This window comes from Hypanus sabinus, chromosome 7, assembly GCF_030144855.1.
Source record: "Hypanus sabinus isolate sHypSab1 chromosome 7, sHypSab1.hap1, whole genome shotgun sequence".
NCBI lineage: Eukaryota > Metazoa > Chordata > Chondrichthyes > Myliobatiformes > Dasyatidae > Hypanus > Hypanus sabinus.
In genome coordinates this window covers 154653897-154670847 of record NC_082712.1, presented here as the reverse complement: position 1 = coordinate 154670847, position 16951 = coordinate 154653897, and the positions used below count along the sequence as shown (strand labels likewise).

General features: G+C 38.6%; 1 protein-coding gene across 1 annotated transcript in view; it reads left to right on the top strand.

The window, feature by feature from the left end:
- Positions 1 to 16951, top strand: part of cstpp1 (centriolar satellite-associated tubulin polyglutamylase complex regulator 1) — a 286132-nt gene that overhangs the window by 236268 nt on the left and 32913 nt on the right. The window contains exon 5 of the mRNA XM_059975978.1: positions 10049 to 10134. Within this exon, the coding sequence (XP_059831961.1) occupies positions 10049 to 10134 (86 nt within the window). The remainder of the gene's footprint in view (positions 1 to 10048; positions 10135 to 16951) is intronic.

The window sequence follows — 16951 nt, the reverse complement described above, 5'->3', positions numbered from 1 at the left end:
AGTATGCTGCAAATTTAGGAGGGCCCTCAACCACACCTAGCTAAGTACCTGTTTGACGAATGTTCCTACAACACCAAGTTCTGTAGTTGTGTAACCTGGGGAGACTTAATAAAGTATCTGTTGAGTTTGAAGTATTACTGAATGTTTAGTGTTGTAGTTTTTGTAAGTTCCTGTTGAGTTTGAAGTGTTACTGAATGTTTAATGTTGTAGTTTTTGTAAGTTCCTGTTGAGTTTGAAGTGTTACTGAATGTTTAGTGTTGTAGTTTTTGTAACTTAGGGTGGCTTACATGAGTATTTGTTTAACTTAGATGTTTGATTGAATGTTTTATTGTTTGTAAATAAATGGTTAACATGCTTACTCATTAATAGTGTTTTCCATCTCACTTACCAAAACCATGAACCTGCTTCCCTGTTAACACCAGGTTTGGCAGTTCAGCTACAGGTCTCGACAGTGAGTTGGAGTGTTGATGCTTATTGCAGGAACTCAGTGCCCTGTTTTCAAATACTGTCCTGTACACACACTCCAGTAATTCATCCTGCCCATCATTATTGTTAATTTGTTTTGGCTGATGTTTGGGAACCATGGACAACTCCAACCAATGTTTTCTACCATTTGATGCTTCCTCACTTCACCCAGAGAGATTTCCATATTATTTCCTTATGATGTTGAAGAAAGCCATTCAGCTCATCATGACAAATCTCAGAACTCCCCATCGGTCCTATTCCCCCACGTATTTCCCCGTAACTTGTTCTGTCACACATATTCATCAACAATCCTCCTGATTCTCCTGCTAATGATCTACACTGTGGATAATAGTTTACTAATAGATCTGTGGAACACCTAGCGAAAACCAGCGTGGTCTCACGGAGAAGGTGCAAACTCTATACAAAGAGCATTGGAGGAAGAAATCAAACCCAAGTCCCTGGATCCATGAAATAGCTCCACTACCCACTGAGCTCCTCTGGCATATCTTATTTTTGTGATCCAACATCTTTTCTTGCTGCAATTTTATCCAATAATCTACCATGAGAACATCCAACAAGTTAATACACAAGTAATTGGAATAAATAATAAAGTTTTGCATTAGAGGTACTTCCTTTCACAGCCTTAGGTATTAATAACTTTAGGATGGAGCCAACTTTAGCATTCAAAAGAAGTCCTTTTGAGTTGCGGTCTCCTTGTAACATAAAAAATGTGACAGCTAACTTACATGCAAGTTCCCACACAGCAATATGATAATCAGATTATATTTTTTCTAATGATATGGGTTGACGGATGAACTTTGGCTGGGACTCCTAAGAAAATACCCTACATTTTTTCCAAGTGGCATCAAGGAATCTTTAAATCAATAGTGAATGAATAGACCTCAGTTAATTTCTGATTCACAAGATAGCACATTATGTGTCAATTTAGATTATTTTGCATGTGACTCTGGAGTAAGTTTTAACCTACAACCTTTTTGATTCAGGTGAGTGCTGTCCATTGAGCCGTGGCAGACAGTTGTGGAGAAGCTTTTGACATAGTTATCAATATGATGCTATGTATTTTATGATCTGTGGAAACAAATGAATTCCAACTCTAGTGATGGTATAATAAAATGTTAATGGAGTCCAATGAATGGCTTAGCTTTTACATGAGCAGTGAGTTTAATATGCCACTTTGATTACCACAGAAACCTTGCAAAATGTTATTTTGAATTATGCATTTATTATTAGTGGCACATATTTATAATGCTATGTGCGGTGGGGAAAAACACAATGGATGAGGCTCCTACCTTTGAACTTGGCCTTACATATATCACATCTTCTGTTTGCTAACTAGCGTTTTTAACAGTTTTAAAAATCCTTTTCTTACTGAAAATCCTGCAGAGTTGTAGTTGTACTGAGACTTCCAACTCTGTGTACTTCATCCAACAAGTTAGTGTTTGACCTTGGAAATGGACTGTAATTGTCATTGGTTTGATTGACATATGTCCAAGCGTAATACGGTTCTTGCGTACAGCTTTGAGGAAGAGCTAGTCAGTAGCACTGATGATCAGGAGTTTTTAATGATTGCTACAATTACTGTTCAATATTATCACACACAACCATGCTGGCCTGAGCTTTGTGAGCTCAACAAGAAATGCTAGTTAATTGTGTGAGGCAAATTGAAACTAGGTAGGTAATTGGTTTCATCAGTGCCCTAAAGAATGGTGAGTGTAAAAGGAATAGCATGTCATTCACTTTAAAAATATCATTTTTCAATAACTACTGTTACACTAGAACCAATATGTTAGCATTTGGAAAGGCAAGGACTGATTAAGGTTTTGCCAGCATGGATTTGTATATGGTAAATTATGTATTACAAATTTAATAGAATATTTTTGAAAAGGTAACTGAGAGGATTGATGACAGTCATATATTTGACTAAAATAATTACTATTAATGTCTATTACATGATGATCTTCATAAGGTCTTTCATTGTAGACTGGACTGGAAGGTGATGCAGGGTTAGCTAGACAATTGAATACAACATTGATTTGATTAAGGAGTTAGAAGATGGTAATGGAAGGATTTGTTTTTCAGATTGGATGCCTATGTCCAGTAGTGTGCTGCAGGGATCAGTCCTGGGTCTTCTGTTGTTTATCATGCAAATGATCTGGAGGAGAATCCAAATAGCGTGATGTTTATTTTCAGATGACACCAAAATTGGTGGAATGGTGGATGGTGAAGAAAGTCGTGATACACTTACAATAGGATTTTGCTCAACTGAGAAAGTGGGAAAAGGAATGGCAGATGGAATTCACGTCAGACAAATGAAGTCATGCACTTAGAGAAGTTAAACCAGGGCAAGTCATGTACAGAAAATGACAGGGCCCTGGGGAGATTTGTAGAAAATAGCTTTGGAGTGCAAGTACATGATTCCTTGACAGTGGTTATACAGGTAGACAAGGTGTTGAAAAAGGGATATGGCACATTTGTCCACATTGGGCAGGACGTTCAGTACAGGAGTTGTTGCAACTGTACAAGGCACTGGTTATACCGCACCTGGAATATTGTGTGCAGTTATAATTGCCATACAAATGAAAAGAATAAGATTGAAATGGAGGGAGTGCTGAAAATATTCACTAGAATGGTGTTGGGACTGGAGAGCTTAGTTGTAAGGAGAGACTGGAATGGCTGTGACTGTTTTCCTTGGACCATAGGAGCTGAAGGATGACCTTACAGAGGTTTCTAAAATCATGAGGGGGACAGATAAGGTGGATATTTGCAGCATTTTTGCCGGGAAAGGAGAGTCTAAAACTAGAGGATGTCAGTTTAACATACAAGGGGAATGATTTAAAGAAACCTGAGGGGTGTTTTTCCATACAGAGGGTTGTGGGTATGTAAAGCAAACTATCAGAGGGTGTGGTAAAGTCAAGTTAAAGTAATTTTGACAAGTTAATGGATAGAAAAGTTAAAAGGGATATGGTCCAAATGGGATTAGCTCAGGAACGCACTCTTGATTGGCATTGTTGAGTTAATTTGAAGTTCCTGTTTCTCTATAATATAATTTATGACTCTAATTCCTTTGGCAGTTCATTCTAGATAACTACCATTCTCCCCTAAGAAAATTCACTCTCAGATCTTTAAATTTCTCCACTCCAGAATTTGACTTCCCAAAGTGTATTAGTTCACACATAGCTGGATTATATATATGTTCTACAAATAACAAAGGTTCTAACACCAGTTCCTTTGCTACACCACTTACTAGAGACTTCCCATCATAAAAATTATGTATCACTGCTTCCCTATCCTATAAACAAGCCAACTTTGGATCCAGTTTGCCAACACACCTCAAATTCATTATGCCTTAACCTTCTGGACCAGTCCACAATGCAGGAACTTGTAAAAATCTTTAATAAAGTCCATGAAAACTACAACTACTATGCTGCCTTCTTCTAAGTTGCTTTCTCAAAATTCCCCATCAGATTTGTGAGATATGATCTTCTTTGCTGACTCCACTTCATTAATCCCTGTCTTTCCAAGTGAACATAAATCTTGCCCCTTGGAATCTCACTAGACTGTAATTTCCAGGTGTATTTCCACTGCCCTTTTTTGAATGAGAGGCAATGTGAGTTATCACAAAATGATTGAGGAACTCAGTAGGTTAAACAACATCTTTGAAAAGGAATAAAGTGTCAATGTTTCAGGCTGAGACCCTTCATCAAGACATCAGGTCCTGATGAAGGGTCTCAGCCTGAAACATTGGCACTTTATTCCTTTCCAAAGATGCTGTTTGATGTTTTGGGCCAATGATGAGCCCTGATGAAGGATCTCAGCCAATGATCCCTCTAACGTGTGCATGTTTGCTTACACACACATCTTTTGCTAGTAGCGCACAAAGGAATTTTAACTGTGCACAAAAAGTTGTCACCCTCTAGCTCGTTGGTGAACTTGCAAGTGAGAAGAAATGGAGTGATATTTGGAAACTTGACTTTTTAAAGTGTCACTTAGCAAGCAAATCCCATATGAACTGTGTGCAAAAGCTGTTAATTTCTTATTTACAGTGTTTCGCTAGCTGTTAAAGTGAATACCTCTATATTTAAAATTCAGTACGCACATGTTGTCACTGGGCAAAAAAATTGCACAGCACAAGATTTTTGCACATACTGGTCATTACACGTTAGAGGGAACATTGATCTCAACCCAAAATGTCGACCCTTTATTCCTTCCCATACATGCAGCCTGCCCTGCTGAGTCCTCCAGCATTTTGCGTATGTTACTCTGGATTTCCAGTATGCACAGAATTTCTTTTGTTTATAATGTGAGCTCTGCTTTCTGAGATTTTGTGTACGGCTTGCTAGATCATCTACATATATCACTATTTTCATCTCAGCAGCTGATCACCAGCTGTGAGAGTGGCCAGTTCATGTTCTGGACCTTCTTGCTCAAAAAGCATGTGAGCAGCTGCTAATGGTTGCATGAGGGGAAAAGATGACCTTTTCATAGTCAATGTGTCCAGCTGGAAGAAAGCTATGTATTTATGAGGTCATAAACAACAGAAAAAAGAAGTAATTAAACATTTCCTTTCAGTTGCTCTTTAGGTATAAAAGTCATATTATAAAATGCTCCTTTGTGGCAAATAGGTATTGGAAAATTTGTTCACACAGTGCACAGGAGATATAAGCACTGGCATTTCATATTCCAGCAGCAAATTAGCATGCACACAATGCTCAGCAGAACAACATAGATCGCAACAATCAACAAAGCCATAACATCAAAACAAGTCCTTTCCTCCCTACCACCTACCTGCACATACATATGCAGACTATCCAACTCCAGAACAGGCCTCCAGTCTCTAGGCTTCAGCCATTAGCATTAGTGTTAAAACCATTGTTGTCCATAATATATAGGAAGGACCTGGATGAGAATGTAGGCAATCTGATTAGTAAATTTGCAGATAATATGGAAATCGGAGGTGATGGAAGCTGTCTAAAGATACAGTGGGACGTGGATTAGCTAGAAAGTTGGGTAAAGCTGTAGCAGATGGAACGAAGTGCAGGTACAACACGCTGGAAGAACTCAGCAGGTCAGACAGCAACCATGGAAACAAACAGTCAACGTTTCGGGCCAAGACCCTTCGTCAGGACTAAAGAGGGAGGGGCAGGGGCCTATAAAGAGGGTGGGGGGAGGGTGAGAAGGAGAAGGCTGGTAGGTGCCATGTGAAAAACCAATCTGAGGAAAGATAAAGGGGTGGGGAGGGGGGAAGCAGGGAGGGGATAGGCAGGAAAGGTGAAGAAGGAATGTAAGGGGAAATCACTATGGGTAGAGAAAGAAGGCTGAATCATGAGAGAGGTGATAGGTAGCTGGAAGAGGAGGCAGAGTGAAACTGGGATAGGGGAAGGGAGGGGAAGGGAATTACCAGAAGTTGGAGAATTCAATGTTCATGCCAAGGGGCTGGAGACTACCCAGACAGCAGTGGTGTACCTCAACACGTGACAAAAATGGTGGACTGTAGCGATGTGCTACACACAGCGCTGAAATAACGACACGCAGTCGGTAAGTCGTTTCGAGACTAGTTTATTCAAACTTCGCGGCGCTGGTATTTCAATCCCTAGCACCCGCCCTGTCCGGGTGGAAATGACGTCAGAGGTGCATTACCAAAGTCTCTCCCCGCGCGCTGGCTATTTGTGAGCTGGTTCGCCTGCGCAGAAAGTGGGTCGCCACAGAACCTTCTTATGTTTAATCTCAGTTGTTAGCTTTCATGATGAAGACTTAAAAACACATTCTTTTATTTTGTTGACAAATGAATTATTTATGACTTGCCCCGATGTAATCTTAATTATTCAAATATACATTAATTGTTAATAATAACCAGAAAATTGCACTTTTTGTAATGCTTAATATTTGGTAGAGATTATACATGTTACAGATTATTTCCTAGAAACTGTCATTCACCCTCATGTCATGCACAAAATGAGCTATGTGGAATAAGAATTGGCTTGAAGGTAGGAGGCAGAGTGTTATGGTAGAAGTTTGTTTTTCAGACTCAAGGCCCATTATTACTGGAGTTCTCTAGCCTAGTGGTATTTGTCATCTATATCAATGATTTGGACGAGAATGTACAAGGCATGGGTAGTAAGTTTGAAGACGGCACTAAGACAGGTTGGCAGTGAGGATCGTTATCAGATTTTACAAAGGGATCTTGATTAGTTGGGTAGGTAGTCGGAGGAAAGGCAATGCAACTTATTTTGGATTATCTATCTATATATTGATTTAAATCTTACATCCGTCCTACAATATGAGGGAGTAAAAAATCTTTGCGCTATAACTCCATTGCGATGTACAGATATGTGAATTTATAAGTCTAATAGCTTGTGGAAAGAAGCTGTCCCATAGCCTGTTGGTCCTGTATTTAATGCCGCGGTACCATTTGTTAGAGGGAAGCAGCTAAAACAGTTTATGGTTGGGATGACTGGTGTCCCCGATAATGTTCCAGGCCTTCTTTAAGAACCTGCTTCTATAAATGTCCTCAATGGAGGGAAGTTCACATCCACAGATGCGCCAGGCTGTCCGTACCGCTCTCTGCAGTGTCCAGCGATCAAGGTTGGTGCAGTTCCCGTACCAGGCGGTGATACAGCCAGTCAGGATGTTCTCAATGGTACCCCTGTAGAAGGTCTTGAGGATTTGGGGGCTCATGATGAACTTCATCAGATGCCAGAGGTGGAAGAGATGCTGTTGTGCTTTTTGGCCACACAGCCAGTGTATACAGTCCAGTATCTTCGGTGATGTGTATACCGAGGAACTTGAAACTACTCACCCTCTCGACTGCAGTCCCATTGATGGTAATCTGGGCAAGTCTGTCTCCTTTCCTCCTGTAATCCACAATCAGCTCTTTTGTTTTTTGGACATTGAGGAAGAGGTTTTTCTTGGTACCACTGTATCAGAGTTAACCTCTCCTCTGTAGGCTGTCTCATTACCGCTAGATATAAAGTTGATCAATATTGTGTCCTCTGCAACTTTGATTAACAGAATGGAGTTGTGTGTGGCAACACCGTCATGGGTGCAAAAGGATTGGAAGAAGGGACTCAGGTCACAACCCTGGGGGGCATCTGTGTTGAGGATCAGTGGGGCAAAGGTGAGGGAGCCCATCCAACAGGAAGTCCAGGGTCCAACTGCACAAAGCGGGGTGCTGGCCGAGGTTGCTGAGCTTCCTGTCAAGTCTAGATGGAATTATGGTGTTGAATGCTGAACTGCAGTCCAGGAACAGCATTCTAATGTCTGCATCCCTCTTCTCCAGGTGAGTGAGGATTAGTGTAAGGTGTTGCTTTTTGGGAAGATAAATGAGGGTCAGACTTTCATCGTGAATGGTAATGTCTTTAGGGAGTCTTGTAGAACAGAGGGAACTAGGGGAAACTAGGTGTCCTGGAAGTGACAGGGTGGTAAAGGAGCCTTTAAAACACAATGGCCTATATCACTCAGACCATTCTGTATCCAAGTTGGGATATTATGTTTCCATTAATGGAGTATGATGGTAAGACCACATTTAGATGATTGTGTTCAGTTTTCATCACTCTTCTATAAGATGCCATTAAGCTGGAAAGGGTGCTGAGGAGATTTACAAGGATATTGCCGACTCTTGAGGGACTGAGCTCTGGAGCGAGGTTGAGCAGGTTGGGACTTACTTTCACTGGAGTGTCGGAGAATGAGGGGTGATGTTCTAGAGGAGTATAAAATTATGAGAGGCATTGAATGGGAGCAATCTTTCACCTGTGGTTGGGGAATCTAGAATGGGAGGCAAATGTTTAAGCTGAGAGGGGAGAGTGTAGGAAACCAAGGGGCAACTTCTTCCTCCAGAGAATGGTCAGTATATCGAATGAGCTGCTAGAGGAAATGGTTGAGGCAGTATATTAGCAAATTTTAAAAGGTACATTGACAGATACGTGGATAGGAATGGATTGGAGGGATGTGGGTTAAATGTGGGCAAATAGGAATACTGTAAATGGAAATCTTAGTTGGCATGGACCAGTTGTGCCGAAGCGTTGTTTCTGTGCTGTATGGCTGTTTGACACTACATGAGGTGACTTGCAAAATATCCAGGAATCATGGAAAAATCTACTTTAAAAAAAACATTAGTTTTTCACTCAAATCATTGTAACATTTGAACTATGTGGTGTGACAACATCTACCTGCAGACACTGCAGATGGCACTTCATTGCCATGCTGACTGTTGTGACGTGGGTCAGCTTTTAAACAGCATTATCCATTGGTAACCACAGCACAGCTTTGTACAGAACAATACTGCAACTTGGAAGTCTCCCATGGAAAGGAGGAAAAGCAGCTGGTGTTTTTAGGAGCTGAGCTGGTGTGAAAGCTAGATAACTTGTTGCTCTTCTGTATAGTTAGGCAGCCCTACAAACCCCCCACTAATCTCCAAGCAGCTACAAGCTTATCAAGGGACCAATGATCACTGTATCAGCAGAAAGGCATAATATGCTGATGCTGTGAATGTTTTCAGTGGTACTATGGTAAAAAGTGAAGGACAGAAAATGACTGTGGTATTCCCTGTAAGCACAGCATTGATACCCCAGTGTGCATCTTTTACTTTGTGTTATTTTACTAACTTGCCTCAGGTTTTGCTATATCTTCTCCAATTAGTCATAAATTTAGGTCACTCCTCTTAACAGCCACATTCTGGCAAATAATGCAGAAAAGGCCACTGCATGCTAGATGATATTGTTTAATCTGTGTGTGGTGCTCAGATGAATCACGACTGGAAAATGGCTGGGTAATTTCCAAATGGTTGCTAATAAAACTAGAACTGGTTGCAAATGTGATTTATGAAGTGCAGAACAGTTGCTCCAAATGGGCCAATTTCTAGGTATATGCCTCTTAATAGACAAACTTATTAATATTTTTTTTCAATTATTGACTCCTATATTTTTACCTAACTTAACAGGAATAACATTTTCCAATTCTTTGCTCGTCCTAAGTGCATGGTAGCCAAGGAAAGTGCTCTTGGTCCATAGTCTTGTCAGCTCTTCAAGTGAATAACCAAATGTACTTTAAACGTAATGAGGGGGTTCTAGATGCCAATATTCTTTGAATGTTTCTCTTCAACTCCCTACTAATCCTACTGCCAGACAATATTAATTTTGTGCAGTCTAATAATTCACATCTCTGCTAAGAGAAATGGATCCTTCCTGTTCACACAGCTTTACGTTCTTCTAATTATTTACATCTCAATTAAATCTGCACTTATTCCCTTATGTTCCAAAGAAACCAGCCTGCCTTGACTGTCCCTCCTTATAACCAAAATTCTCCCATTCTAATCTCTTGTGCCAACATTACATCCTTGAGATGCTGTGGGCTAAAGAGCTGAGTTCTCGTTACTTTCTTGCTCTCGTATCCTATATTCTGTATTCAGTACATTTTTTTCCATGTGCTTTGCAGTTCTAGCTTTGGCAAGGAGGTTCCACTGAAGCAAATAAATGTTTTAATAAGATTATATTCATACCCAATTAACCAAATTTAATGATTTTTTCCAGTAAGCCACAAACAAAATCTATTCAATTGCTGTTTGCAGGATTATTCTCATGGATGATGCAATGGACTGTCCAATGTCATTTATGGATTTTTTGTATGCATTCCAGATACAGTTCTACTACTGTGGTAAGTTTCTTTCTTTATTGCTTTCTTGTTTCATCTGTGTGAACAAAACAAGCAATTGAATCATGAAACAGTGCTAAGGGCCTGAACAGCTCTCTCTGCATTGTATTGTATTTGAAATTAATAAAATTAGGCAATATATAGTGGTACCCTCTTGAATTTAGAAGTCTTCTGATAGCTCACAGCTTATACAACCTATGGTTCCTAACAGAACAATACCTGTCGAATATTCATTGATGTAGGTTGACTCGTTAATTTTAGGACAAGAAACCAATTTGAAGCAGTGATTTGTTGGAAAGTCAATTTTACCTTTGAGACTGCTTTAAGACTTTAATTTTTTTTTAACTTAAATCCACCATCAACCATATGATATGAGACATGAATGTTTACAATTGACTAGTGTAATATTGTTACAAACCTCAGGATGCTTATTATAAATAAATTACTTTTCTAAGTATGCCTTTCTTCTGCAATGGTCTGTAGCTTTTGCAAAAATTGCAGGTTTTCTTCAAAATCAGGTTTAATATCACTGCCATATGTCATGAAGTTTGTTGCTTTGCAGCAGCAGTACATTGTAATACATAATATTTTTTAAAGCTATAAATTACTCAAATAAATAAATAGATAGATAGATAGCTATATAGTGCGAAAAGAGAGCTAAAAATAGTGAGGTTGTGTTCGTGGGTTAATTGTCCATTCAGAAATCAGACAGTGAAGAGAAAGAAGTTGTTCCTGAAACATTGAGTATGTGTCTTCAGGCTCCTGTACCCTCCCCCTTAATGGTAGTAGTGAGAAGAGGATATGTCCTGGGGGGCGGAGGGGGGCTTGATGCTGGAGAGGCTGGTTCCCATGATGGAGCTGGCTGTGTTTACAGCTTTCTGCAGCTTTTTCTGATCCTGAGGGTGCCCACTTCATACCAGACAGTGATGTAACCAGTCAGAATGCTCTCCATTGTACAACTGTAGACATTTGCAAGAGTCTCCTCAAACTCCTAATGAAATATAGCCACCATCATGCCTTTTTTCTGTGTTACATCAATATATTGGACCCAGGATTGGTCTTCAGAGATGTTGACACCCAGGAACTTGAAGCTGCTTACCCTTTCCCCTGTTGATCCCTCAATGAGGACTGTTGTTTGTTCCCTTGACTTCCTCTTCCTGAAGTTCACAATCGATTCCTTGGTTTTACTGACATTGAATGCAAGGTTGTTTTTGCCACCATACTCCACCATCTGATCTATCGCACTCCTGTATGCCTCCTCGTCACCATCTGAAATTCTGCCAACAATAGCTGTTTGAGCTGTGCCCCGCACTCTGTTGTAGTCGTAGAGAGAGTCGAGGAGTGGGAGAAGCACACATCCTTGAGGTGCACCAGTGTTGATTGTCGGTGAAGTGGAGATGTTATTTCCGGTCCACACAGACTGCAATCTCACAGTGAGGAAGTCAAGAACCCAGATGCAGTGAGAGGCTCAGAGGTCCAGGTTTTCACAGTTGTTGATTAGAACTGAGGGTACAATTGTGTTGAACACGGAGCTGTAATCAATAAATTACTTACAGGCTGGGCTGGCACAGGTATTACTATTCTCCAGTTGATCCAAGACCGAGCGGAGAGCCAGTGAAATTGCACCTGCTGTAGACCTATTGTGGCGACAACAACAGATAAGAATGTATTTATATGTGAAACATATGTTTTATATATATGTGTGTGTGTATTTTTTTTACGGGTGAGAGAATTGTAGAAAAAGAGAAGTGTTAGAATAAAAGCAAGAAGGCAATAGATTTCTGATGAGAGAATTGACAAAATAAAAGTAATATAAAGGCTTTCATCCAGAACATGCATAATGATTATGAACCTATAAAATAGGAATGACTTAAGTTTTGAACAAAGGAATTATTAATCATAGTATATCAAAGACTCAACAGAAGGTTAACTCCATTAACATGGAAGGTGTGAAAAAGAGGTATTACTTGGAAACTTTGTATCTTCTTATAACCATATAATGATAAAATGAAAGAAGTTAATGTCCTAAAATTGAACCCCCAAGAGATCAACTTTAAAAAAAAATTGATTAATTGTTGAAAAGCATTACCTGAATGAGATATTCATTTAAAAAACAGGTCCCAGAAAAAATGCAAAATGAAACAGGGTATTTGAAATCTGTGAAGCAAAATGAAAGCACTTAGATAAATATGATGAAGAAAGGCAAGGGGAAGGAAACTAAGCTATAGTTTCTTTGGAAACTGTAGAATGTTCAAAATAACTTACAAAGCCAGTGTTTAAAACTTAAAGCATTCCTGTTTTATATGTTCATAATTATTATGTATGTTCAGGATTAAAGACTTCATATTACTTTTATACTTTTATTAATCCATTGTAACACCCAATGGAATCCATCTTCTGCCAAGTCCTTGATATACTATGATGAATAATTCCAGTGTTCACAACTTAATGCGTTCCTATTTTATAGGCTCATAATAGGTAGCAGGGAGAGATAGTATATGAGAGAGAATATGGCAGTATTAGTTTTGAGGATGAATATATAATATTAAATGGATAAATTTAGGAAGCTGATATGTTCTTTCTTTTTACAATATTTTCATTCAGAAGAAAAAAAACAAGATTTACAGAGTGCAACACATAGATACATCTCAACATAACTTGTGTACATTTGTATATTGTGATAAAATTGATCAAAATGTTATAGCATAACACATAAAGGTATACCACTCTGTAATCAAAAATTTAAAGATAAGTCATACATCATAAAAGAAATTTTTTATATAAAAAAAGTCAACCCGTTACCAACTACTGATATACCAACTACTGAAGCTGATATGTTAATATCAGATTTCAAGTGTAATTCTTCAGGGAATGGAGTTGTAGCTTATGAGAAATAAGCAATACAGTTGTCCAGCATTAAGTTGAAGTATTAAAAGAATTCAAAAAATGTATCTAATTATGGAAAAAAGATAGGATACCACTGAAGTTATTTAAAACCACATTTGCAAACAGGAAGATAATTAAATTGTTTATTTAATTTATTAGGTTATAGGGAGTTCATGATTACCCCTGCAGGCCAAGTAGGACATCACTTTTCACAAAGGAAGATTTGAAATAGGTAAAAGGTTTGGGTGACACTACTGGCCACTCACTCAGTGATGTCCAAAATCTAGCTATTTTATCCAGCAAGGGAAGGAGAGAGATAAAATATGTTAATAACTGCCAAGGTGTTCAGGTTATCTGCCTGCTTTTGTTGCTAAGTTTCCAAAATGTAAAAATGATTAATTGTACTTTAATTTCCTATATAATTTATGCCCTGATACAAAGTACCTTAGTTTTAAATCTCTAAAATAACCCATTTATGATGTTGCAGAGTTTTCAATAATTTTTCACTCTGTTTGGAGATGGAGAAGACTCTCTGTTAAAATTGTTTCTCTACAATTTTAAATTTGGAATGCCTCATTTTATGTGCGCTGTGTGGGTGTGTGGATCTTTATATTTGCATGAGAGAGAGGGGCTGGTAAATTAGAGTGGGTGTAAATATGGAGAAAAATATTGCATTCTAGGCCAATTAGCATATATTGTTCTTATCTGGTTCTAGTGCACATTATGGATTTCAGCAACGAGTTGTTGAATTATTCTGTTTGTAATTACACTAGCAAACATAGTATGCACTCAAATGGGTAGCAATCATTTCTTTCCATTTTGCTGCATTTTTCTTGTTCTTTGAAGAACACAATCATTTCCTCCAGCTTTTAATGTACGCCTCAGCACCTGTTCTAAAATTATCTTGTAGCAGTTATTCTTGATTATATTAACCCAGATTCTGATTCTGATGGTGAACAAGGTCATTAGTAGTTTTTTGCATATCCACACTTTGAATAAGCTCTTATACTAATGTTTGCAGTAATGACATTGTGTTATCTCTATCGGGGCTTTGAAGTCCTGTGTACAGTTTAAGAACATAGCTGATTGAACAGTATAGCACAAGAACATGCCATTCAACCCACAATGTCTCTGACATCCATGATGCCAATTTAAACTAATCCCACATGCCTGCATATGGCCCACGTTCCTCTGTTCCCTGCCTATTTGTGTACTTTTCCAAATGCCTCTTATTATGATATCCGCTGCCACCACCTCCCCTGGCAGCAAGATCCAGGAACCTACCACACTCTCTCTAAAATAAGAAGTTGCCTCACGAATCTCCTTTAATTGTTACCCCATCTCACCCTAAATTTAAACCCTACTTTAAACATTTGCCCGAGGAAAAAAGGTTATGTTTGTATTGTGTCATTATATATACTTCCATTGTGTCACAACTCAGTCTCCAATACTCCGGAGAGAACCGTCCCAGTTTGTTCAGCCTCTTCTTATAGCTAATACTTTCTATTCCTAGAAACATAATGGTGAACCTCTTTTGCACCCTCCCCATTTACTTCCTGTAATAAAGCAACCGGAACTCCACACACTCCAATGTGGCAAGACAAAGTTTTATACAGTTGCAACATGACCTCCCAACTTTATATTCATTGCCCAAGCCAATAAAGGCCAGTAAAGTTTATACCTTCTTTACCATTCTATTTACTTATGTTGCTACTTTCAGGGAGCTATGGACTTGCATCCCAAGATCCCTTAGTACATCAGTGCTCCCAAGGGTCCTGCCATTTACTGTATAGTTTCCTCTTGCATTTGACCTCCCAAAATGCAGCAATTCACACTTGTCTAGGTTAAACTCCATCTGTCATTTTCTGCCCATGCTGTATTTCCAACTGATCTATATCCTGCTATATCCTTGGGCAACTTCATTACTGGCTAAAATCTACTGTTTTTTGTGTCATCTGCAAACTTGCCAATCAGTTCACCTACATTTTCATCAGAGTCATTTGCATATTTCATAAATAACAGAGGTTCCAGCACTAATCCAAGCAGAACACGGATTAAAGACCTTTAAATTGGAATCAGAATAGACCTTTTAATCAGAGTAACATCCCTCCACCACTGTGCTCCATCTGCTATGACCAATTCAATTTAGAATCTAATCTACCAAGTTACCATGGATCCTATGTGCCTTAATCTTCAGGATCATTTTACCATGAGGGACTTTGGGAACGCTTTATGTAGAGAACACTGCCCTACCCTCATGAATGATCTTTGTCAGCTGCTCAAAACAAAATCTCTAATTAAGCCATAGCCACACACAAAGCCGTAGTGACTACTCTGAACCTGTCCATGTTTTTCCCTAAGGATCTTCTGCAGTTATTTCCCTACTACCAATGTAAGGGCTACTGGCCTATAATTTACTAGTTTCTACCTATTGCACTTTTCTGGGAACACACCTGTGGTGAAAGAGGTTACAAGATCTCTGTCAAGGCCCCAGCAGTCTCCTCTCTTGCCTCTCTTAATAACCAGAGACCAATCCCATTAGGTCCTGGGGATGCCATAATGTGCTTCAAAGGACCGAGAACCTCTTCCTTCTTGTAATCAATATTCTCAGGAACTTCAGCACATCCTCCCTGATTTAAGTAGATCAAGCAACATCATAAAGAGGGAAGGAATTGGGTTGAAACCTGCATCAGTATAGATCTTCCTGCTACATCTTAAGGCATGCTTATCATCATTTTCTTTGTGCCTTCTCTCATTGTACATTCTTATCTTGCTTTGAAGTTACAAAATGGGCTGCTTTTTTTTGTCATTTAATATTTTAAGTGTCCTTACCCATCCCACCATCTAACCGGTTATTGATGAGGCATTACAACATTATATTCTCTCAGTTGTAACTCTAATCTTCTTTCACAATTTAGATTATCCTCATTTTCTTTTGTCTTATAATTCCTGTGTTTTTCTTTATCTGTACTTAATAAAACCATCATCTGACTTTGAACTAGATCAGCAGCCCTTCATTTTTGAATTCTCCAATGGATTTGTGGAGAAGGCAGCTCACCACTACTTTTTCAAGCACAATTAGGCACGGGCGTGAAATGCTGGCCATGCCAGTCATGCCAAGATTTTTAAAAATGAATAATAAAGTTGTAATTTGGGATAAATATTGAGTGTGGCTATTATGCCAGCAGTGCTACAAACTACATTGGTAAAGAACAATGTAAAAGTTCGAGATAATTAGACTCACTGTATGCTTGTTAAATTTATTGACCATATTAAAATACCTGGAGCAATACTGATCAAATGTGCAGCGTCCCAAAGAATGTGATTACTATTGCAATTGCAAAAACCAATGTAATAACTTAAACACAAGCCATCACTGGGTTATAATTGTCTGATTTATGGGCATCACTACATGCAAACAAGTTCCTGTAATATTATTGTCTTTCAAATTTGGCATATGTTTGTTCCTATGAATGGAAGAACAAGTTTCTTATCTCCTCCACTTTTAGTAACTGTTCTATCAGTCATGTGTGCTTTTGGTGTTATTTATTACAATATCATGGATTTATTTTAATAAAATCTATTTATTTTAAGTCTCTTCTTAAAAATTGTGAAGTCTTGGCCCAACTTGTATAGATGCCATATATTGTTGTTCTCAGGGCAGATTTCAACTCTATATACACAGTGGAATTTTTGTGCTTTGAATTACCTTTCATGGTAAGGATTGAAATTGATGAGTTAACTTTTGCTTTCAAATCTTTTTGAGTCTTCCAAATTAGTTCCATGCCATAATATCAGAATCAGAATCAGAATCAGACTTTAATCGCCAAGTACCTGTGCACATACACGGAATTTACTTCCGGCAGATGTTGTCTCTCTGCTCATAACAATAATAATGATAAATATAAATGAAAATATAGATTATACATACAAG